The sequence below is a fragment of the Odocoileus virginianus genome, chromosome 3, assembly GCF_023699985.2.
Source record: "Odocoileus virginianus isolate 20LAN1187 ecotype Illinois chromosome 3, Ovbor_1.2, whole genome shotgun sequence".
NCBI lineage: Eukaryota > Metazoa > Chordata > Mammalia > Artiodactyla > Cervidae > Odocoileus > Odocoileus virginianus.
In genome coordinates this window covers 67381352-67405552 of record NC_069676.1, presented here as the reverse complement: position 1 = coordinate 67405552, position 24201 = coordinate 67381352, and the positions used below count along the sequence as shown (strand labels likewise).

The 24201-nt window shown below is 47.2% G+C and overlaps 1 protein-coding gene across 1 annotated transcript in view; it reads left to right on the top strand.

Annotated features, from left to right (window-relative positions):
- Nucleotides 1–24201, top strand: part of CCNJL (cyclin J like) — a 63492-nt gene that overhangs the window by 34746 nt on the left and 4545 nt on the right. Inside the window, exon 4 of the mRNA XM_020903330.2 lies at nt 23213–23515. Coding sequence (XP_020758989.2) covers nt 23213–23515 — 303 coding nt within the window. The remainder of the gene's footprint in view (nt 1–23212; nt 23516–24201) is intronic.

The window sequence follows — 24201 nt, the reverse complement described above, 5'->3', positions numbered from 1 at the left end:
ATATATTTTTTTTTTATGTATATACATATATATATTTATGGTTTTTTTACTGTATATTTTTATTGTTTAAAAGATTCCAAAAGGAACAGAAGCACCTAGTGTAAAAAAATTAGTTTCTCCCCGAATGCATAGTCCCATTCCCAAAGTTTGGGGTGTATCGTTCCAGATCTAGATGTACTTATGTATTTTCATAATTGAGAAAGTAAACCTATTTTCATTTCTCATAGGTTAACAGCTGTATAAACTGCCCAGTAAACAATATTGCCCTCCCTTCCTCCTTTTATCATTCTTTTTTTCATTCTTTCTTTCCAGCTAACCCCAATTCCATTATACTTTCTCTTTGCAAGATTCTGCTTTCTTTCATTGTGACTTTCAGACCCCCACCCACTCCCTAGGAGAACAAGGTTTCTGAGTGCTGAATTGTCGGTGAGCTACATCCTGCCCCTGACTTCTGATTTGTGAGAAGCTGTGGGAGCTCAGGGAGATGAGTCCATGTGTTTCTTGGGATAAAATTCTGACTTCCATTTTTTTGTAGCTGAGCCTGAGTCCAGTGCTGGCCTTCATCTCAGCCCTCGTCCTTCTCCCCAGGAGAGGGAGGCATCAAGCAGGAGGATGATCCCATGGGCTCTTAAAGGAAAGGACCCCTCTCTGTCCTTGGGTCCTCCTGCAGGGCAGGCTCCCTTAGCCGGACCTAAGTCAGTCCTGCTATTCTGTGGTTACCTGTAGTAGGCCCATCTCCCTCTGGTAGAGTTTTAAAATTAGCAGTGGTACACTCACTTGTAATGAGATTCAAAGAATAAAATAAAAAATCTGTTGCCCATCCTACTCTCCAGAGACAACTTATGGGAACAGTTTCTTATATCTTTGCCCAAAACTGATTGAATGTATTTTCTAGGAATATTCCATGTGTATACAAACATACAGTCAGCTTTCATGAGCCAAGATTCTGTACTTGCAGATTCACCTGCTCACTGGGATTTATTTGTGACTCCAAAACCAATGCTTCTGGAACTTTGGGGGGCAACTCTGTGCTTTCTCATTTCAGCTCTCATATTAATAACAAATATCAGGGGGCCTTTTTTGCTCTGTTTAGTGCTATGTTTTCTTATTTTTCTGCTTGTTGGAGACTTTGCTGTGTGAATTGAGCCCCCACCATCATGTTGAACTATGGTGTTCTGTTCTGTTGCGTTTGGGAAGGCTGTGCTGTGTGTTCCTTCGGAGAATATTTGTGTGTTAGGTCAGCTTTGTTTAGGCAAAAGGTATCGTGCTGTTAGCTGTGAGTTCAGTGATCATGAATCAATGACATATTAAACAAAAATACGTAGAAAAGGTTACGTGGGGGTTTTCTTGCTCTGCTGGGTCTTTGTTGCTTCGCGTAGGCTTTCTCTAGCTTTGCCGTGGCTTCTCTTTTGGAGCACGGGCTCCAGGCACATGGGCTCAGTAGTTGTGGCACATGGACATAGCTGCTCTGTGGCATGTAGAATCTTCTTGGACCAGGGATTGATTCTGTGGTTATAGGACCACCGGAGAAGTCCAAGAAAGCTTATGTGTTGATTGATTGTGATCAGACTCACAGGAACCTAACCCTGTATTTTCCCTCTAGGAGCATGGTTCTATGTGCACCGTGAATAATCAGAATCAGTTAGATCTGCACAAATGGGTTAACACCAAAGGTGCTTTCTTTGTGGTACGTTAGGGAACATCTTTCCCATCAGCCTTTGTGGATGTACCTTACTCTTTATACTGAGTGCAGAGTTCGTGTTATAAACACCGAAAGCTATAGAGTGATTTCTCTGTCAATGTATATTTACACTGTCATCTTTTTTTTTTTAATGCTTTACACAATGTGACAACAACTGTCCTTTCCCTTGCATCTTTGCACACTGAAGTATGTCTGTGAAATAAATTCCCACAGATGGGATGGCTTTGGTCAGAGGTGTGTGCATTTAAGATTTTGGTAGGTTGCACTGAGTCCAGCAGCTGAGGACATCCTTTTTTTCTTCAGTTGAACTTAGCAGGCGGGAGCCTTTGGAGCCACGCTTCTCCACCGTCAGGAGAGCCATGTCCCTCCCCTATCCTGGCCCCTCATCACTGTCCACTAGGGCTTCCCAGCGGGGAGTGCATTTGCATCCTGCCTTTCTGCCTTGTCCTGTCCAGGATGCCCAGGTAAGAAATGAGTTCCCACAACAAGTGCCTTTAAGGCTTCTTAAGCCCAACATCAGTAGACTCATCTCTTAGTGAAGATACCAAAAGAAGCAGTGCCTCTGGGCCTCCGTAGATTCTAGAAGAGGCCTGTCTTTTTCTCAGTAAACGGTCTCCCTCCATCTCTCTCACCCCTGTGTCCTTCCCCTCCCCTTCCCCTGCTTTCATTACTTATCAGCTGAGAAACAGCTTCTTTGCCAGTGGAGTCGGGGGATGGAATCGCTCCCTCTGAGATTTTGAGATTTTGGAAACTTGAAAGCAGCCCTAATCCCTCCCGATGTCCCTCCTGGACAGGGATGAAGGAAGACGCCCCAGCTCCCCCTGAAGCTAGGGATGCTTGGGACCCCACTGGGGCACCAGTCACAGGCTGTTCATGCGCCTGTATGCTCAGTCATGTCAGAGCAACCTTTCGTAACCCTTTGGACTGTAGCCCTCAAAACTTCTCTGTCTATGGGGTTTTCCAGGCAAGAATACTGGAGTGGGTTGCCATTTCTTCCTCCAGGGGATCTTCCCAGCCCAGGGATTGAACCTGCATCTCCTGTGTCTCAGCAGATGCAAGTGGAGGCAATTTTTCCAGGTAGCCTTGTTCAGGGGTGTACGTCAAAAAAGTGCGAGACTTATTTATAGGATTAGGCTCAAATCTGCAAGGAAACTTGGCTGTTCAGGAAATAATTTAGCGCTCCCTGCCTCTCATGCAAGAGTGGTCGGCCCTGTGCTTCCTTCCTGCTATGGTTTCACATTTCAGAAGTCAGGATGGGTCTTACCTTTGATGCGTGCACTTGATATGACCGTTATGTGTTACTTCCTCCAGAAAGCTGCAGTGTCAGTGGTGTGTATTCTAATCCATAGTATTTCAGCGGTGGCCACATAGCACAAGGCGGGCTAGAAACAGGGGTCAGTCATGTGCGGGCCACGCCGAGCAGCTCCAGTGTTACTGTACAGTGAGCGAGGACATGGTGATTTTCCATTTCCTGTTCCTGTTTCTGCAGACTGGCAGGCTTAGAACTATTTGAGGGGAGGGATTTTGTGTGAAGTGGCTGTCAGACAGCTGACTGGGCTGGAAACTGAGAAACTGCACCATTTGCCCTAGCAAGTCTAGTGCCCAGACTTGTTTGGTCAAGGCCTCCTGTTCTGGTCTCAGAGATTTTTTTGAGGGGAGGGGGAATCTTGAGCTGCATGAGTTGATTTATCATGCGGTGTTCAAGAGCCCTTGACCCCACATGGGTAAAATAGTAAAAAGAAAAGAACAAAACAAAAACCTGTATTCCATCTTTGCTGTATGCCAGACGCGGCAGTCAACCTCAGGGAGATGGGGTGAACAGCAGGAGTTCACCTGGAAGACTCAGCGGCACATCGCAGGGCACAGAGCAGATCAAGCCCGCATCCTAAGAAAATAGGCTTCAAGTCAAGCATGACCAGCAAGTCCTGGGCACATGCCAAGAACAAGCCAGTCACCCTGCTGAGAAGATCCAAGTGTCCTTACTGTTAGGAGAACATTTCGGCTCACACCATGACTGGGATATTGACATTGGGTTCCCTCTCTGCTCCTCATGCTATTTGCGGTTTGGCTGCTGGGATCTCGGCATCTTTATCTTCTTATTTACAGTCACCTTGAACCCACCGAGCAGTGAATGCTTGGTGTCTGACAGTGCTTTCTCCGCTCTCACAGCCAGGATTGCATTATAAGCATCCTCCTGCTAATGCTGAAGGCTTAGAGGGCAGAGTTCAGAGTCCTTCATCATCGGACCACCAGTTCCCCACACCCAGAGTCTGTCCTCCAGGTTAGAACCCCTCCCTGCCTTGCCAAGGAGACTTGGGCTCTGCGTGGTGGGGTGTTCACACCTCTGGTCGCAGCATTCTGCCCTCCATGAGGCACCCACCAGTTGTCTGCATTGGTTACAGTAGGACCAGCAAGGCAGCTTTCAGTTCTTTTCTTTTTTTTTCTCTTCAGTATAATTTCTGGGCTTCCCTGGTGCCTCAGTGGTAAAGAATCCACCTGCCCATGCAGGAGATACGGGTTTGAACCCTAGTCTGGAAAAATGCCACGGAGCAGCCAAGCCCATGCCACACAGCTTCTGAGCCCACAGCCTGCAGATGCTGAGCCCCCGCGCACCCTAGGGCCTATGCTCTGCAACGAGAGGCACCTCAGTGAGAAGCCTGCACCCTGCAAGTGGAGAGTGGCCCTCAAGGCAGCAAAGGCCCAGCACAGCCGAAGAAAAAAATAGGATTATTTTTAAAAAAGAAAAGTATGATTGCCGTTTTATTGTCTTTTCAGAGAACAGTATTTCTTCAGTCTTTAAGGACTCATCTCCTTTCCTGGGCTTCAGTGGAGGCCATGGAGCAGCACCTGCAGGTCTAAATCAGGGTGGCGCTGTTCTGGCCTTCGGCGCTTTCTGAGAATGATGCCTGGTTGGCTGCTTTGCTGTGAATGGTACCGTTCACACAATACTGTTGTTTCACATACAGCTTGGGAAGCACAGAGGCGTCGAAAACACTTGCTTCAGAGTTGTCATCCCTGATGGCTGCGGCCTCTAGGATGTTCCGAATGACAGATTTTTTTAAAAAGAAAAAATGTTTATTTTTGGCTGCACTGAGTCTTTGTTGCTACGCATGGGCTTTCTCTAGTTGTGGCAAGTAGGGACAGCTGTCTAGTTGTGCACAAGCTCCTCTTTGCGGTGGCTTCTCCTGTTGCGGACCCCGGGCTCTAGGGCATGGTCTTCAGTAGCTGTGGCACGTGGGCTTAGTTACCCCGAGGCATGTGGGATCTTCCTGGACCACGGGGTGGCAGGGACCAATGTCACTTGCATTGGGAGGCGGATTCTTAACCACTGGACCTCGAGGGAAGTCTGAATGACAAACTTCTTAATGGCCTTATCCTTGGGCATGCATTGGGCATAGTTGGTGTGGTGGACAGGCTGCACGTGACCATGGCTTTTTTTCTATAGGATCATTGTTCCTTCTTGGTGATCTTGGAAACGAGGCGAGAGAGGAGGTTTGTTTTAAAACTCCTTTCAGACCCAAAGGAAATGTGCCAGCCTAGCCTTTCCTGAGAGGTCAGATGAGATTAATCTTTTTCTTTTTTTGGCAGATCTTAGTTCCCAGTCCGAGGATTGAACCTGGGCCCTCAGAAGTGAAAACTTGGAATCCTAGTCAGTGGACTGCCAGGAAATTCCCCCAAGATAAGATTGTATTATTTGTGTTTGCCTAGATTTTCAAGATGGTCTTCAAGGAGCATGCCTCGCGTCTCCCTACATCCTTGTCTTGAATGAGGGCAGATCCACATTTAGGAACGTTCTCTGGCACTTACTTTGCTGGTTCTGGCTTCTAGGGTCCCAGCAATGGCATCTTGATTTCTGAGAAGTTGAAACTGTTTTTCCTCAATGGCAGAATGATATTTGTTCCTTGTAGAAAATTAGAAAATAGAAAAAAGTAGAAAGCATAAAATATAAGCTACTTGCAAACCCACTGCGTTTTCCCCTACAATCAGAATTTGGGGGTGGAGGGCAGATCCTGTCCTCAATGATCATGGGATGATTAAGATTTATTGTTTATAGGCCAGGTGGTGTTTGGAACTCTTTGTGTGGATTTGCTCATTTAATCCTCAAAACCATCCTGTGAAGTAAGCACTGTTATTTCCTCCGGTTGACAGAGACCTAGTGGTTGGGTAACTTGCCCATTGGGTCAGAGGCCTGGATGAGGACCCAGGAGGCCCCGAGTCCTTGCTTTCAGCCACTACACAACAGCAGCCTTTGTCACCCAGCAGGTCACTCTCCTCCTTGGCTGTAGCAGGAAGAGTCAAACCAGCAACCGGAGAGGTTGCCGGGAGATGCCTGGCTCCTCTGCTTTCTGAGTCTGCTGAGCCGCGTTTCAACTGACCTGGATGGAAGCTTCAGCCCCAGGGACCAGGCCTCATGATTGGAAGTGGCTCCCCTTCTGACCTTGAGAGAGGCGGTCAAGGTTGCTGCCTTGCTCCTCCTCCCGCCACCTCCTCCTCTTCCTCCTCATCTTCCTCCCCCTCCCCCTCCTCCCTTCTCCAAGCAGAGAAGTTGGAATAACAAAGGATCCAGAACTCCTGAAATCCGTGCCTTCAGCTCAGAAGAGGACTTGTTGTCAGCTTTTCTGCAGCCGGCAGCCCAGTCAGGCCTGGTCCGGGGCTGCCCGGGTCAGCTGACAGGGGCATTCTGCAAAGCAGTGACCTTCGTTACAGGGGAGAACTCCCTTCCTCCGCACAAAGCACTGCTTGACCCTGGCCCCAGAAACCGGCCGTGTACACGAGAGGGGGCCACGTTGCACGCCCCTGCTTTTACCCTCAGTGGGATTATTCGAGTCCCTTTTAAAGAGGAGCACAAAGGAGACCAGGCTTTGCTGGGGTCAGCGTGTGAGGTCGTCGCGCCAGTTGCTCAATCCTGAGACAGGGAAGCCCTCACGGCCAGAAGGGACGCCGGTGTGTGACCCAGCTGGCCGCATGCCACCTCTGACTCAGAGGCATTTTTACAATTTCCTCCTGGAGAAAACAACTACCCGCAGCCTCAGCTTCAGCCCAGAAGTGAACTCCGGAATTCAGCCAGCCTGTCAGAAATGTGCTTTCCGTCATTCATTCATTATTTACTGAACACTGCTCTGTGCTGGACCCTGAAGATGCAGCTTGCTGTGAGGAGGGAGACGGGGAGGCTCTGAAAGGCAGGCTGAGCCCGGGACCTGATTGTTTCGGGCCCCACCATCTCCCAGGCTCAGCACGTAGTAGGTGTGTGTTGTGTCAAAGGAGTCTTCAATTGCAGGGATCATGGACATTCCTTAAGGGCCTTTGTGTCCTGAGGAAGGCAGGGAGCTCAACCAGGGAAGAATCCCACTTTACCTTCCCGCTGGGTCTCCCAGCTGCCCCAGTTTGGCTGGGATCACAGGCTTGTTTCTGTAAGACATTTCCTAACCTCCAGACCCCTGGAGGGGCTGGGGTTCTTGGATGCGGTGCGTCTGGAGTAGGTCTTCAAGGACACACTGGGGGCGTGGAATGCTTCCCACTTCCCACCCTAGATGGTCTTTATAGCTTCTTCCCGTCACTGAAGACTGCCACTGAAGCACTGTCTTTTTTTTCTTTAAAGATCTAATTAAAAAATATATATATATTTATTTGGCCATGCCGGGTATTAGTTGTGGCATGCGGAATCTTTAGTTGCGGCATGTGGAGTCTAACATGAATAGGGATCAAACCCAGGCCCCGTACATGGGGAGTGCAGAGTCTTAGCCACTGGACCACAGGGAAGTCCCCAAAGTACTGTCTTTCAGCGGGAGGGTTTTCTTGCTCTGTCCCTGGCTTTCTCTCTCCCATCTCAAATCTCGTCCTCAGGTGAAGCTGTCACTGCACCTGTGGCTGACTGCACGGTTGACTTTGCAGCGAGCAGATATTTATAAAGCAGTGCACATTCCAGTGTTTGTTGAGCTCTGGGCACCCTTCTGAGCATGCTGAGCCCTGTGTCATCCTCACCAGCATTTTGTCTCCTTCTGTCTCTCCTATTGCTCATGCCCTGAGGTTGGGACTCGCCCCTAGCCACACAGCCGGTGATTGACCGAGCCTCCAGAGAACCTGGGTGACCCTGCGCACTGTGCTGGCTCTGCCTTCTCCATCAGATTGCTCAGAATCTGTCTCCCCTGGTTCCTTGGAAAGACACTTGTCTGCTGCATATGAGCAGTGCTCGTTTGGGGATGAATAGGAAGCAAACTTCTGGCCTTAATAACTTAAAAAAAAAAAAAAATTTTTTTTTTTTTTTAAATGAAAAGCTGGTTTGGGTGGAGAGGAATCTGTCCTTTTTAAAAAATTTCTTTTTACTGAAGTATAGTTAACTTACAATGTTTTGTTAATTACAGCTTTACAGCAGTGATTCACTTATACCTACACACACACATATATATATACACATTCTTTTCTTAATATATCCTTTTCCATTATGGTTTATCATAGAATGTTGAATATAGTTCCCTGTGCTATACAGTAGGATGTTATTTATCCATTTTATATATAAAAGCTTCTATCTGTTCACCTCGACCTCCCACTGTATCCCTCCCCTATCGCCCTCCTCCTTGGCAATCACCAGGCTGTTCTCTGTGTCCCTGATGCTGTTTGTTTCATAGATAGGTTCATTTGTGTCATACTTTAGATTCCACATATAAGTGATACCATATGATATTTGTTTTTCTCTTTCTGACTTACTTAGTAGCTAATCTCTAGGTTCATCCGCGTTGCTGCAAATGGCGTTGTTTCAATCTTTTTTGTGCCTGAGTAGTATTCCGTAGTATACATGTACATCTTGTTCATCTGTTGATGAACATTTGGATTGTTTCCATGTCTTAGCTGTGAATAATGCGATGTGAATATAAGGGTGCATATATCTTTTTGAATTATGGTTTTGCCTGGATATATGCCCAGGAATGGGGTTGCTGGATCATATGATGATTCTATTTTTAATTTTCTGAGGAATCTCTACACTGTTTTTTCCACAGTGGCTGCACCAACTTAACATTCCCACCAACAGTGTAGGAGGTTTCTCTTTTTTCCACATCCTCTAGGGGAGGCTATTCTTTATTGCAGAAAGTTTGCTTTGGAAGAAAAAACTAAGTCTCTTTGATCATACACCTCTTTAGTGGAAAGGCTCTGGGATTAAATTACTTAATGGCGTAAAGAGGAGGATTGACAGAGATGAGTATTTGTGGACAACAGGGTGTAGATGGGGAGGTTGCAGCTGGCCTGACACCCATGTTCATGGGAATTCCTGTGCCCAGATAAATATACTCATGGAGACTTTCTGGGACTGCAAGGATCTTTGTGACTGTATCTAAGATTTCTTGCTTGTGGAATAGAAAACTCTGGACTTTGGAGCCGCTTATATATTCATTTTAAAAAGAACTACTTAAGTATTAAATTTGTGCTGGCTGCTGTGCTAAATGAAGGGCATCTACAATGTTACAAAGACAGATGTGTTCCCACCCTCATGGAATAAGGAGCTGGCCAGGCTTTTCATTTTGCTCTTGCCCTTCACAACTGGGTGATTGGGCAACTCACTTAACCTTTCAGAGCTTCTAATTCCATGTGGAAAACACTCCCGACCTCTGGGGTTGTTCCCAGAATGAACTGAGTTTGCTTGTCAGTTCCTGAGGCGCGCCTCCCTGGGGGCGCCTGCATTGTCTGATGCCTGCTGTGCAGTGCTGGGGCCTGGGAGGCAGAGGGGAGCCCAGAGTGAGCCCCGTGCCCTCTGGGGCTCACATCCTGGTGTGTGGATTCTCTGCCTCTTGCCAACCAGCTAGGAGACTAGGAAAGTCCCTCCCCTGTGAGGAGGACCCATCCGGGAAAGGCCTTGGACCCCACACTGCCCTTGACTTCCCAGGCCCTGTGAACCTTGAAATCACCAGCAGGAGGGTGGAATTCAAGGTCACAGTCTAGGGCAGGGAGGCTAGAGGCACTCTGGCATCCTCTCTGGGGGTCTGGTACTGCCTGGCCGGTGGGATCAGAGGGCTGAGGGAGCCTTTGGTTGGACTTACTTTCACCCCTTTTTCAGAGCCCGTTAAGAAAATGTTTGTAGTATTGACTGCCAATGCTAATTCATCTCTACACAACTAACGGGACTTTAGAAGATCCCAGGTCCAGGGTGCAAAGAATAAACACCATGTTCAGGAAATAACAGCAGCAGCTGCTACCATTTGTGGAGCGCTTGCTTTATCCTGGGTCCTTTGCCAGTCATATTACCTTCTGTCTCCTTGAGCCCTCCCAACCATCCTTTGGGGTGTAGGTTTCCAGAATCATGCGAATCATAACAGCAGTGAGGATGGAGAACTAGCACCTAAGCCTGAACCTGAAATCCTTGGTGGGGGTGGGGGTGAGGGTGCGAGAGGAGGCCTTCTTGTCTGTTTCCATTAAGGACCCCTCCCCCAGAATCTGGGCTTCCCCTGGTAGCAGATGCTCAGCCCTCAATAAATATCTTGCTCAAAAAACAAACAAACAAAAAAAAGAATTCTTGCTCCTCCTGAAGGCCACTTCTTTCCCCTCCCTTAAAAGAAGAATCTGAGGAAGAATTCGCATCAGAAAGGTCTCCATTCTGCCTGGCCCAACCTGGGAACTAAAGGGCCCAGTACTTTCTCTCCCAGCTATTGGGGAAAAGCCCTTTCCATCAGGGCTTTCTCTTTCCTCTTGGGTCCTCACCTCCTCTACCACCCAGCACTTTCTACAGTCATGTCAGAAGAGGTTAGGTTCACCTGGAGGGCCCGGCAGTCACCAGGGTGGCTTTTTACCCTCCGACCTGCCCCTTTGTCATCGAATGCACACACAGTAGGGCAGAGGGCTGCTGGAAGAAGGAGGCGTAGCCATGGGGTCTCAATCCCTGATCGAGAACATTTTGTTTCTCGTTCTCAGATGAAAAGCGGGGGTGGTGGGTGTGGGGGGAGACTTTAAAATAGGAGAGTGGCCTTTCTTGAGAAAGAGCAGCTTTGCCTGTTCTAAAAGGCATTGCACTTCTTTAGCAGAGAAGAATTGTTTTCGTAGCTGTTGCATTAAAACCTGGTCTCTTTAGCCAGGAAGCCTTGGCCTCATATCTGAGCCTAGGTTTAGCTCCTGAATGAGCAGCAGGTAATCCTAAATGAATCTCTTAAATGTGTCTTGCCAGGGATGTAGGATTCTTGTAGGAATTAACTAGAATCTGTCTATTAGAGAGTGGGCAGCGCTGAGCCCAGGCATGAGAAACAGGCAACTTTTTATTAAAAAGCTAGTTTGTTGTTTTTTTTTTTTTAAGAAAAACTCCCATTCTCTGCTTGTTTACTTTTTTGTTTAAGGATTTTTCTTTTCTTTTTTTTTCTCCCTCTTTTGGCTGTGTGGCATGCAGGATCTTAGTTTTCCAACCAGGGAAGTAGAAGCACAGAGTCTTATCATTGACCCGCCAGGGATGTTGCAAGACTTTTTCTAAAGACAGTGTAAATGTGGATGGTCGTTAAAGCTTCATAATGCATTCATGGGGTTTCATTATAACATTTTCTCTGTAGGTTTTTTTTTTTTGTATATTTAAAATTTTCTGAAATTAATAGTTTGAGGGGTTTTTTAAGCAGTTAAAAATATTGCTTCTCTTGGTTCTACTTTAGAAAAGTCAGTATTCTATTTGATATGCCTTAAGGCTTGATTGTCAGGACAGTAGGTAGAATAAGAAAGAGCTAATCTTTAGTCAGTTCTGAGAGATAGAAAGTAGAAAGGCGGTTATCAGGGGTTGGGAGAGGGGAACAGAGAGTTGTTAAGTGGGTACAGAGTTTCAGTTTTTGCAAAATGGAAAGAGTTCCGGAGATTGATTATACAACAGTGTGAATGTGCTTAATGTCACTGATCAATACAATTAAGAGGGTTAAAATGGTACATTTTATGTTATGTGCATTTTACTACAATTTTTAAAAATACCGTTTTTTTAAAAAGGAAAACCTATTGTGTGGGTATCCCTTCTGAGGCTTGCTGGCTTGCAGTGTCTGCCAACTGTGGTGGAGACTGTGGTTTAGGCCACTTGGTGGACACATGTCATCAATCTACTAACTGTGACCTTCCAAGAGTGGTTCAGGCTCTCTTTGAACCAGCCCCTGGGAGTGTGGGAGCAGTCGGTCAGCTGATGCACAGAGCAACCTCAAAGATGTTGTTTGCATGTTTCACCATCACCACTAACATTGGGCTCATGTGCATGCAACTGGCCTCCCAGATTCAGGGTGGGTGCTTTGTTAGGCTTCAGTTCAGTTCAGTCGCTCAGTCATGTCCGACTCTTTGTGACCCCATGAACTGCAGCACGCCAGGCCTCCCTGTCCATCACATACTCCCGGAGTCCACCCAAACCCATGTCCATTGAGTCGGTGATGCCATCCAGCCATCTCATCTTCTGTCATCCTCTTCTCCTCTTGCCCTCAATCTTTTCCAGCATCAGAGTCTTTTCCAATGAGTCAGCTCTTCGCATCAGGTGGCCAAAGTATTGGAGTTTCAGCTTCAACATAAGTCCTTCCAATGAACACCCAGGACTGATCTCCTTTAGGATGGACTGGTTGGATCTTCTTGGAGTCCAAGGGACTCTCAAGAGTTCTCCAACACCATAGTACAAAAACATCAATTCTTCTGCACCCAGCTTTCTTTATAGTCCAACTCTCACATCCATACATGACCACTGGAAAAACCATAACCTTGACTAGATGGACCTTTGTTGACAAAGTAATGTCTCTGCTTTTCAATATGCTGTGTAGGTTGGTCATAACATTCCTTCCAAGGAGTAAGCATCTTTTAATTTCATGGCTACAATCACCACCTGGAGTGATTTTGGAGCCCAGAAAAATAAAGTCAGCCACTGTTTCCACTGTTTCCCCATCTATCTGCCATGAAGTGATGGAACCAGATGCCATGATCTTATTTTTCTGAACTGATTTTGGAGCCCAGAAAAATAAAGTCAGCCACTGTTTCCGCTGTTTCCCTATCTATCTGCCATGAAGTGATGGGACCAGATGCCGTGATCTTAGTTTTCTGAATGTTGAGCTTTAAGCCAGCTTTTTCACTCTCCTCTTTTACTTTCATCAAGAGGGTTTTTAGTTCCTCTTCACTCTCTGCCATAAGGGTGGTGTCATCTGCATATCTGAGGTTATTGATATTTCTCCCAGCAATCTTGATTCCAGCTTGTGCTTCCTCCAGCCCAGCATTCCTCATGATGTTCTCTGCATAGAAGTTAAATAAGTAGGGTGACAATATACAACCTTGACATACTCCTTTTCCTATTTGGAACCACTCTGTTGTTCCATGTCCAGTTCTAACTGTTGCTTCCTGACCTGCACACAGGTTTCTCAAGAGGCAGGTCAGATGGTCTGGTATTTCCATCTCTTTCAGAATTTTCCACAATTTATTGTGATCCACACAGTCAAAGGCTTTGGCATAGTCAATAAAGCAGAAATAGATGTTTTTCTGGAACTCTCTTGCTTTTTCGATGATCTAGCAGATGTTGGCACTTTGATCTCTGGTTCCTCTACCTTTTCTGAAACCAGGAGAACATCTGGAAGTTCATGGTTCACGTATTGCTGAAGCCTGGCTTGGAGAATTTTAAGCATTACTTTACTAGTGTGTGTACAATTGTGCGGTAGTTTGAGCATTCTTGGGGATTGCCTTTCTTTGGCATTGGAGTGAAAACTGACCTTTTCCAGTCCTGTGGCCACTGCTGAGTTTTCCAAATTTGCTGGCATATTGAGTGTAGCACTTTCGCAGCATCATCTCTCAGGATTTGAAATAGCTCAACTGGAATTCCATCACTGCTACTAGCTTTGTTCGTAGTGATGCTTCCTAAGGCCCACTTTATTTCACATTCCAGGATGTCTGGCTCTAGGTGAGTGATCACACCATTGTGATTATCTGGGTTGTGGAGATCTTTTTTGTACAGTTCTTCTGTGTATTCTTGCCACCTTTTCTTAATATCTTCTGCTTCTGTTAGGTCCCTACCATTTCTGTCCTTTATTGAGCCCATCTTTGCATGAAATGTTCCCTTGGTATCTCTAATTTTCTTGAAGAGATCTCTAGTCTTAGGATTTCTTTTTATAATTTTATTTATTTATTTTTGGCTGTGCAGGGTCTTCCTTGTTTTGAGGGCTTTTCTGTGGTTTTGTCAAGTAGGGGGCTACTCTTTAGCTGCGGCACATGGGCTTCTCATTGTGGTACCTTCTCTTGTTGTGAAGCAGGGGCTGTAGGGTGCATGGACTTAGTTGTTGCAGCTCTCCGGCTCTAGAGCACAGGCTCAATAGTTGTGGCACATGGGCTTATTTGCTCCTCGGCATGTGGGATCTTGCTGGACCAGGAATTGAACCCATGTCTCTTGCGTTGGCAGGTGGATTCTTTACCTCTGAGCCACCAGGGAAGCTTAGGATTTTTTTTTAACCTTAGTATGTTGATAGTGCTCCCACTGTTCAAATTTGGAACAATGTGAAAAGAAAAATTTACATGAAATGATAGATGAAATGTAGATGAAATGCAGATGAAATTCTTTTTTTTTTCAACCCCTGTATAACAATTTATTCAGGAAAGGATGCTAAACCGTTAAGGTTGTTGGGAAACGGGGTACTCACTTCATCTTGAGGTGTCACCTAACAGATGACTTACTAATTTCGCAGGAGAATGGTACCTTTAAAATAGAGAGATCTGGTTTTAGCTCCTTAACCAAGTGATCAAACGTAGCATCGCTGTTGCTGGGACAAACTGATCTTGTATAATTCCTGAGAAGATCCAGTAGGAACAAAGCGTCACCTCTGTAATCTTCTTGACCAAACTGTGTGATCATGAGGAAACAATCAGGGAAGTCCAGGATATGCGATGTTGTACCAGACAACTGGCCCAGGTTCATCCAGAGTTGGTGTCATGAAAAACAAAGAGTGGGACCAAAGAGATGTAATAGACACCATGTGTAGCCTTGTTGGATCTGGATCCAAAAAGCAAAAGTTATAAAGGCATTTTCGGGACCCTTGGGGAAAGCCAGATATGGATTGAATGTTAGAAAATGTTACTGCATCAATGTTGATGTACTTGGAATTGTTAACGGCATTATGATAATATAGGAAAATGACCTCAGGGGTGGATGCTGAAGTAACGAGAGGTGGCATGTCATGTCTGCAACTTAATTAAAATAGTCCAGCGAAACCAATATTTATATACTACACACATGCACACACCCAGCAATTATGTGATTCTGGGGAGGGGTCATCTGGGTTCATTGTTCTGTTCTTTCATCTCTCCTGTGGATTTGAAAATTTTCCTAATAAAAAGTACATCAAACAAGTTGAAGGCAAATTGCGGCTCTTGCCTGACTTGGAAAGACTCAGACTCCTGTCTCCCACTCCTCCAGGGAAACTGCCTGAAGACTCCTGGCATTTGTTGTCTGTGCCCTTTGTCAGTCAGGAGCAAGCATCTGGGTGGCGCTGCTTGGTGCTGGCAGGCTGGGAAGAAGGATGCCAGGCACATGCAGTGCCAGGAAACTCGTAAAATCTTTGCTGGCTGTGAAGTGTGTTGTTCTAAGAGCATGGGCTGTGAGGTCACTCCTAGGTGTGGACCTGAGTGCCGGCTGGACCTTTTCCTCTGAGTCTCTGGGGCTCTGAACAGAACCTACCTGGGGGCATCCAGCGTGTGTCCAGCACAAAGCCTGGTGCCCAGCCCAGCATGGGGCTCCATCCCTTTCTCTGCTGGGTATATCTTATAGGACTTTGCATACTGCACAGCCATGCTTTCTCCATATGGGGCATATTCATAGAGAGAAAATGAACAGCTTGTGGATTTCAGTGCTTTTAGGTCCAGAGTCAACTTGACGATTCAGACCCAGCTCTGCCCTGCTCTGGCCTGCAGTGCAGTGAGTCCCCAGGATGCTTCCCCAGTGTGGGGAGCAGAGGGAGCCAGTGAATCAGATCCCTCAGTGATCGTTGGCCCTTCCATCTCAGGGTGATTCTTTGAGTCCTGGTAGCTGTGGGAAAGGCACAACTCTGAAAAGTTTGAAAGCACCCAGGGCAGGGAGGACCTAGTCTGATTGAGTACATCTGCCTGTTGGGATAGATTGCTGTCTGCTAGCAGAGCCGTGGAAGGGTCTCGGTGCCACTACCGGCAGGATTCATACTTCTGCCAGAGCTGTGACCTTCACCTTCACCTTCTCTTCTGGGAAGAAAAGAGCCCTAGCTATTGAGTGCCTGCGAACAGCATCGACTCAAGTGAGCCCAAGGTTCAGGGGAACCTTAATAAGTCGGCAAAAGAAATTTTTTTTCTTAAGTTGCTGAAAGAATACATGAATTGTTGGAGAAAAAACTTAGGGAGTACAGATAATCAGAGAGCATCAGAGAACACTTCAAACGGCCTGCAATTCAACTAGGGCTTCACCGGTGGCTCAGACGGTAAAGAATGTGCCTGCAAGGCGGAGACCCAGGAGATGTGGGTTTGATCCCTGGGTGGGGTGGGGAAGATCTCCTGGAGGAGGGTATGGCAACCCACTTAAATATTGTTGCCTGGAGAATCCCATGGCCAGAGGAGCCTGGTGGGCTACAGCCCTCAGGGTCCCAGAGTTGGATGACTGAAGCAACATGCACAGTTCAACTATCCAGAGAGAACCCTTCATTCTCTCAACAAATAGACGTGGGACATCTACTGTGTGCCGGGGACTGTGCTGGGACCTCGGGCACCGCTGAGAACGTGTGGGACGTGGTTCCTGTTCTTCTGGGGCTCACACTTGTTGATGGTTTGGTTGCTAAGTTGTGTCTGACACTTTTGTGACCTCACAGACTGTAGCCTTCCAGGCTTCTCTGTCCATGGTATTCTCCAGGCAAGAATACTGGAGTGGGCTGCCATTTCCTTCTCCAGGGGATTTTCCCAACCCAGGGATCGAACCCACGTCACCTGCATGGACAGGTGGATTCTTTACCACTGAGCCACCAGGGAAGCTCTCATACTTGCTCAGTTCAGTTCAGTCACTCAGTCGTGTCCGACTCTTTGTGACCCCATGAATTGCAGCACACCAGGCCTCCCTGTCCATCACATACTCCCGGAGTTTAGTCAAACTCATGCCCATCGAGTCGGTGATGCCATCCAGCCATCTCATCCTCTGTCATCCCCTTCTCCTCCTGACCCCAATCCCTCCCAGCGTCAGGGTCTTTTCCAATGAGTCAACTCTTCACCTGAGGTGGCCAAAGTATTGGAGTTTCAGCTTCATCATCAGTCCTTCCAATGAACACCCACACTGATCTCCTTTAGGATGGACTGGTTGGATCTCCTTGCAGTCCAAGGGACTCTCAAGAGTCTTCTCCAACACCATAGTTCAAAAGCAGCAATTTTTCGGTGCTCAGCTTTCTTCTCATACTTGTTAGTGACCTATTAATGATCAGGTGATGACCACTGACAGTAATATTTGAAATTTAAAAATCTTGAGTGTGAGAAGTGCCTTGGTGACACCCAGTGGCCTCTGATCAAAGCTCTGGAGGACATGTGATAAGGTGGGTGAGGGCATGAGCACACCCCGCTGAAGGAGCGGTCACGTTTCAGGTGTGGTTGAATCCAGTGTTTGGGGAGGGTGTGGGACCCCGAAGCTGTGGAAGGCGGCAAGGCCTGGTCAGCAGGCAGTGCCCCCCCCCCAACGCCCCCACCCAGGATTTCATCTTACAAAGGCCTCTTCCACCTGAGGAAGGGGCATCGCTGTCCTCACCTTTTCCTGCCTGAGTTTTCCTGGTACAAGGGAAGGTGTGTGCTCTGGATGCAGGGCTGTGCCTGGCAGCCTGGGAAGGAGATGAGTCTGGGTTGCAGTAAGCCACTTTGGGACTGGTCAGCATCATCTCCTTCCTTCCTCCAAGGCAAAGATGAGAACTGCATGTCATCGACTCTGCCCATCCGGTGGGCTGGCTGTTGCCTGGCTCCCTGAGAAGAAAGATGCAGCCCTCCCGGAGTCAGTGTTTCATTTCTGAGTGACATCTTCTGAGGCCTTGGTGAGGAATGTGTTGTCTCTGCTGCAGGGCTGCCTGCCTGAAGTGGTTACTTCCTTATCTCTCGGCGAGAGAGAGCGTCGGCTGAGAACTGGGTCACAGGGCGCTGGCAGTTGTGCACAGGTGTGTGGATGCTTTGTTGGCTGTTCCCTCTGTCGGGACAGATGTGTGCTCCAAGCTCAGCTAGGTCGCCCATTGCCTTTTCTGACACCTGTGTGCAGCTGTGTTCTGCTGTTCTGCACACAGCGAGGTTGGACTTGGAGGCCAACATGATGGGACCGAGGTCAGGCTTTGGGGTGCACTGTCTGATGTGGGTGTCAGGCAGCTTGTGGAGACTGTGGTCAGGGAAGGCTTCCAAAGGGGAGTGGCTTTGAGGTGGAGGACAGGGTGAGCTTTGTGGAATGACAGGACGATGGGAAAGGGTGCTTCGGGCAGAGGGGCTGTGCTAACCAAGGCTCGTCAGCAAGGCGGGCACAGTGCCTTCAGAAAACTTCAGTGGCCAAGGCCACAGATTGGTGTGAGTGGTTTCCCTGAGCATTGGCATGAAGGCTCGGAGTCCCCAGAAGTTTCCCCTATAGAGCAGCCTCCAGCGCAGGCTGCCTGTGGGGCTCCCACCATGGATGACTGCCCAGGGAAATCCTCCATTCCCTTGATCCTGAGCAGAATAACCCAAGGTTTGTGTTTTATTTTTGTTTGTATCTAGCTCCATTTGGATGTATTTCATGCAGTTTATTTCCAGGATCTTCCAGTATGTAATCATGATCTCAGTGAGGCAGCAGTGAGCAGTGGCATGAGGTGGGATCAGGAATTGAACCTGGGTAGCCTGGATGAAAATCAGGAATCCCAGCCACCAGATCAACCAGGGTTACAGGCTAGAAGCTATTTTTCCCTGGGGGGATCTTTGCCCCCAGTGAAAAATGCATTTATCATGGAGACTAGAACTGTAAATGCAGGTACAGAGTTTATCATTGGAGACCGCATAACAAGTGGGAAGGCACCCAGAGAAGCAGTTTGTTAAGACAGAAGCAAGGCAGAGATGCGCACCCAGAGAGAAAGGTTGTGGGTGTCTTCTTAGGAGGAATGCAGTAAAGAGGCGGTTAAGTCATTTATATAGGTCAGTTCTTACAGGTCTTTGTTTACCTTTAGCCAATTATCTGGTTTCTTTTTCCACACCTGACCTACCCTAGGACCCTCCCTTGGATGTGCGCACACCCCTCAACCAAGATAGATTTCAAGTGAAGTCTTCTGGGAGGATCAAGAGTCATTATGGTCTGGCATTATTCTCTGACTTTGGGCCCCCAAGGAGCCTTTCTGCACATGTGTAGTGTCTCTTTACCCAAAAGTGGGGAGCCGAAATTCCTTTATCCTTTACTCAAGCAGGGTTTTGCCCCTCATTGTCCTTGCCATGACTATTACCTTGACTGTTGCCATGACTATTACCTTAAGGTGTTTACGAGAGGCAGAGGCTGGCTGTTTACCCTGTTTCTGTTGTTACTTCCATATTGGAGGGCAAATAGGAGGCTGACTGTAAATGCCTTAACTGGAGCCCACCTATCTCTTACCTCAGGAAATGCAAGCAGTAGACTGGTTAGAAGTGTCCAATCTGAAGCCTACTTCTTCCTGCCCCAAGAAATGCAATACCACGCCAGTTGTCAATGTCTAACCTGGAGCCTGTTCATCTCTGGACTCAGTTATTACTTCTTTTTTTAAAAAAAATTTAATTATTTAGCTTTATTTATGACTGTGCTGCATCTTCATTGCTGCATGAGAGCTTTCTCTAGTTGTGATGCAAGGGCTTCTCACTGTGGTGGCTTCTCTTGTTGCAAAGCCTGGGCTCTAGGATGGTTAGGCTTCAGTATTGTGGTGTATGGGCTTAGTTGCCTCTGAGCATCTTAGTTCCTGGACCAGGGATCAAACCCGGGTCCTCTGTACTGGCAGGCAGATTCTTAACCACTGAACCACCAGGGAAGTCCGTGTAGTCATTGATTCTTGAGTACTTCCCAGGCTATGTGACAGGTCTGTCTGTGGGATTTCACATCTTTTTGTCACTGTGCAATGATGTGAGTATATTCCAGTTATCTGTTCCTGCAAAACAAATCACCCCAACACTTAGTGATTTAAAACAACAGCAGTGTGCACTGCATGGTGGTTCTGTGCTGGTTTCACTTGAGCTCATTCATACAGTTGCTGGAGGATCCATTGGCCTGGAAGGTCCAGAGTGGCCTCATTCACATGTGTGAGAATCAGTGCTGGATGTTGCCTGGGCACGTCTGCTCCCATTCTTGTGGCTTCTTTGACTCCGGGAGGCTAAATGTGCTTCCTTACATGGAGGTCTGGGAATGACACTCCAGGTAGGGCCAAGTTTGGATCTGTAAGGCCTCTCTCGACATTCCTGATAGTCAAGTAGTTAAGAATCCGCCTTGCAAGGCAGGGTACACCGGTTCAATCCCTGGTTGGGGAACTAAGATCCCACATACTTTGGAGCAACAAAGACTGCAAGCCACAACTAGAGAGTCCATGTGCAGCAATGAAAGGTCTGCCATGGTACAGTGAAGATCCCATGTGCCACAACTAAGACTCAACGCAGCCAAAATAAAATATTAATTTTTTTTTAAAGTTGTAAGGCCTCTTAAAGCATTGTCTTGAAAGTTACATGATACCATGTTTTCCAGTTTCATTGAGATGCATTTGGCATAATGTATTGATTTAAGGTGTACAACATAATGGTTTGATGTATGCATATATTGTGAAATTACAATTAGTTAACATCCATAATCTCACATAGAATTTTTTTCTTTTAAGATGAGAACTTTTAAGATCTACTCTCTTAGCAACTTTCAAATATACAATATGGTTAACTAGTCACTATACCCTATGTTACATCCCCAGGACTAATTTATAACTAGTTTGTACCTTCTGATCCCATCCCCCACCCCACCTCTGGCAACCACCAATCTGTTACCTGTATCTGGGTTCAATTTTTTTAAGATTCTACATGTAAAAAATACTGTAACACAGTGCCCGGAGCTCAGCCCTTAGCATAGTAGCCTTTGCTGTGCATCATTACTCTGCACACTGTTACCAGGCAGTGGGTCCTGCTCAGTCATTGGTCGGTGCTTCAGCGGGCCCCGCCCACTGGTAACCAACTGTCAAAGAGGAACCGTTAGTGACCCTTCTCTGCCATTGGACAGCACGGCAGTGGGCCCCGCCCACAAGCAACGACAGTTAGTGAGGGGATTCAGACAACTAAAGTGGTGGTCGTGAGGTGCAGAGTGAGCTAAGAGGCAGATTGCGGCCTTCTCCCCGAGGCCCCCCAACTCACCCAGCCCTGGGCCAGCGGGTGATCTGGGGACTGTGTCCTGCAGGGCACCAGAGCCCTTGCCAAGGCCACTCACTCACCTTGGCCCAGGCACTAAGGCAGCTGTGAGCCTCTCCTCAGTCCCTGTCTGCGACCTAACAGCAGTGGCTCTCTGCCTGGCTCACACTTTTCAGGACCTGCCCCTGCTGGACCGGTGGCTTGAGGAGTGTGAGGGCCACTTGGGTCCTGGGTGCCTGGCTCCCTCAGTGATGAGCTGGACAGGGTATTGGGATGTGGCCCTGAGGGAGCTGCCAGCTGAGCGCTGCCTCCTCTCAGCCAGAACCTGGACCTTGGAGGGTGAAGGTTGTACCTGGGACCTGGCCCTTTCTTGTCAGAACAGGGAATAACATTCATTTGGTGGAGCTTTACAGGAACATCGTTACCTGACCTCAGGAACAAAACATCTGACACAACAAGTAACCATGCCCCTCCCTCATTTTTTACTTTTAAGATGGCTTTGCCGAAAGCTTTCAGTAACTTTGGGGTTCTTAAGGTATGAATCACTCATCTCCTTTCATGTCCCTATAATAAAACTTTCTCTGTTCCAAATTCCAGTGTTTTAGTATTGTTTGGCTTTACTATGTATCGGGCACACAGACTTGGTGATCTTTGGTAACAATATCATATAGTAGTTGTCTGTCTGTCTCATTACTCACTTAATGTCCTCAAGGTCCATCCATGTTGTCCCAAATGGCAGGATTTTCTTCTTTTTATGGCTGAATAATATCCCATTAAGCTCCAGGAGGAGATAGTGAAGGACAGAGCAGCCTGGCATGCTGCAGTCCATGGGGTTGCAAAGAGTCAGACATGGCAACAACAAATATGTTGTTCAGGTGCTCAGTCATATCCGACTCTTTGTGACCCCACAGACTGCAGCACGCCAGGCCTCCCTGTCCATCACCATCTCCCAGAGCTTGCTCAAATTCATGTCCATTGAGTTGATGATGCCATCCAACCATCCTCTGTTACCCTCTCTTCTCCTCCTGCCTTCAATCTTTCTCAGCATCAGGGTCTTTTCCAGTGAGTTGGCTCTTCGCATCAAGCAGCCGAATATTGGAGTTTGATCTTCAACATCAGTCCTTCCAGTGAGTACTCAGGGTTGATTTCTCTTAGAGTTGACTGGTTTGATCTCCTTGCAGTCCAAGGGACTCTCAAGTGTCTTCAGCACAATAGTTTGAAAGCATCAATTCTTAGGCTCTCAGCCATCTTTATGATCCAACTCTCACATCCGTACATGACTGCTGGAAAAACCATAGCTTGTGACTATACAGACCTTTGTGGGCAAAGTAATGTCTCTCCTTTTCAATATGCTGTCTAGGTTTTTCATAGCTTTCCTTCCAGGGAGCAGGTGTCTTTTAAATTCATGGCTGCAGGCACCATCCATAGTAATTTTGGAGCCCAAGAAAATAAAGTCTGTCACTATTTCCACTTTTCCCCTTTCTACTTGCTGTGAAATGATGGGACCCATTGTATATAAATAACTAGCTTCTTTATTCATTCATCTGTCAGTTGGACACTTAGGCTTTCTTGGCTCTTGTGAATAATGCTGCAGTGAACATGGGGTGCAGATACCTCTTCAAGATAAAATGCCCCATTGGCTTTCGTCCCTCTCTACTACTTATAGATCTTCCCTCGGCTCACCTCCCAAGAAAACTGTTTCTAAGGGAATCCAAACTCAGAAACTTTTGACAGAGTTTAAGCTCAGTATTGAAGGTACTAGGGAGCCACTGAAGGGCTCTTCCACATCTGCAAGGACAGGCCAGGTTTACAAGGTTACCATGACTATGGCCCCCTGACCAGTCCTGATGTTGAATTAGTATAGACCAGACAGGAGGGCCCAGGCCCTTGCTGCTATTGCTAACTGCTGTTGAGCATCTTCTGTGATCCACACGCTGGTCTATACATTTGGTGTGTGTTATCTCATTGAATCTAACAAAAGCTTTAAGAGGTAGAAGTTCCATTGTATATAGGAGAGAACTGAGGCACAGAGAGGGTGAGATATGTTTCCATGATCACACAACTGGAAGTGATGGTGTAGGGATTCGAGCTCAAATGTGATAGATCTGTAATATGTGCCTTTGGGCTTGCTCTTCTTCTTGCCAGCACCATCTGAGTACCATAAAGAGGGCCTTTACAGCAAGTGCTGGCTGTCTCACGTAATCTCTGCTTCTCCCTTAGGTAAATTCGAGGATCGGGAAGACCACGTCCCCAAGCTGGAGCAGATAAACAGCACCAGGATCCTGAGCAGCCAAAACTTCTCCCTCACCAGGAAGGAGCTGCTGAGTACGGAGCTGCTGCTGCTGGAGGCCTTTGGCTGGAACCTCTGCCTGCCTACGCCTGCCCACTTCCTCGACTACTACCTCTTAGCTTCCGTCAGCCAGAAGGACCATCACTGCCACAGCTGGCCCACCACCTGCCCCCGCAAGACCAAAGAGTGCCTCAAGGAGTACGCCCACTACTTCCTGGAGGTCACCCTGCAAGGTGGGGCCAATGTCAAGGCCTGCCCACCCTTCCCCACCCACATCGGGGCCAGGGTTGGGGGCCAATGCACCCACGTCACCAGATCACCCCACTTCGCAGGGATAGGCAGAGACAGATTTGCAGGGGTAAGCAGAGATGGAATGAGTTAGCAATAATGTGTAATGGAGGAATAGCTTGTATGCAGGCAACCTGTAGTCTGTCTATTTACTGATCACCTACCTGGTAGTTTTTAACTCACTTGGAACACTGCAAATGATCTAAGTAGCACAGAGTCAAGGTAGGTATCTGCCTTGAAAAAGTAGAAAGAGTTTCGTACAGGTAGGATGGGAGAGAGGATTTTGTTTCCATCTGCTTTAGCAATACACTTCTTACCATTTGGAGACTTTTACTTAAAGTGTCTTAAGATCTGGGTATTAAGATTTAAGTATTAGGTACAACACTAGGTCAGAAACACTGTTGATTTAACCACCTGATAACCCACTCCAAGCCAAAATGGTTATGAGTAACAATATCAACAGTTGTGATATTAAGCAGTAAGTGAGCACTTACTGTACACGAGGCATCTTATTTTAGTGCTCTGCATGTATTGTTTAATTTGAACCTTACAGCAACTTCACATGAAGATCATTTCTGCTATCCTCATTTTACAAATCAGTTTCCCTAATTGATACTCAAGTTGCGAAGTA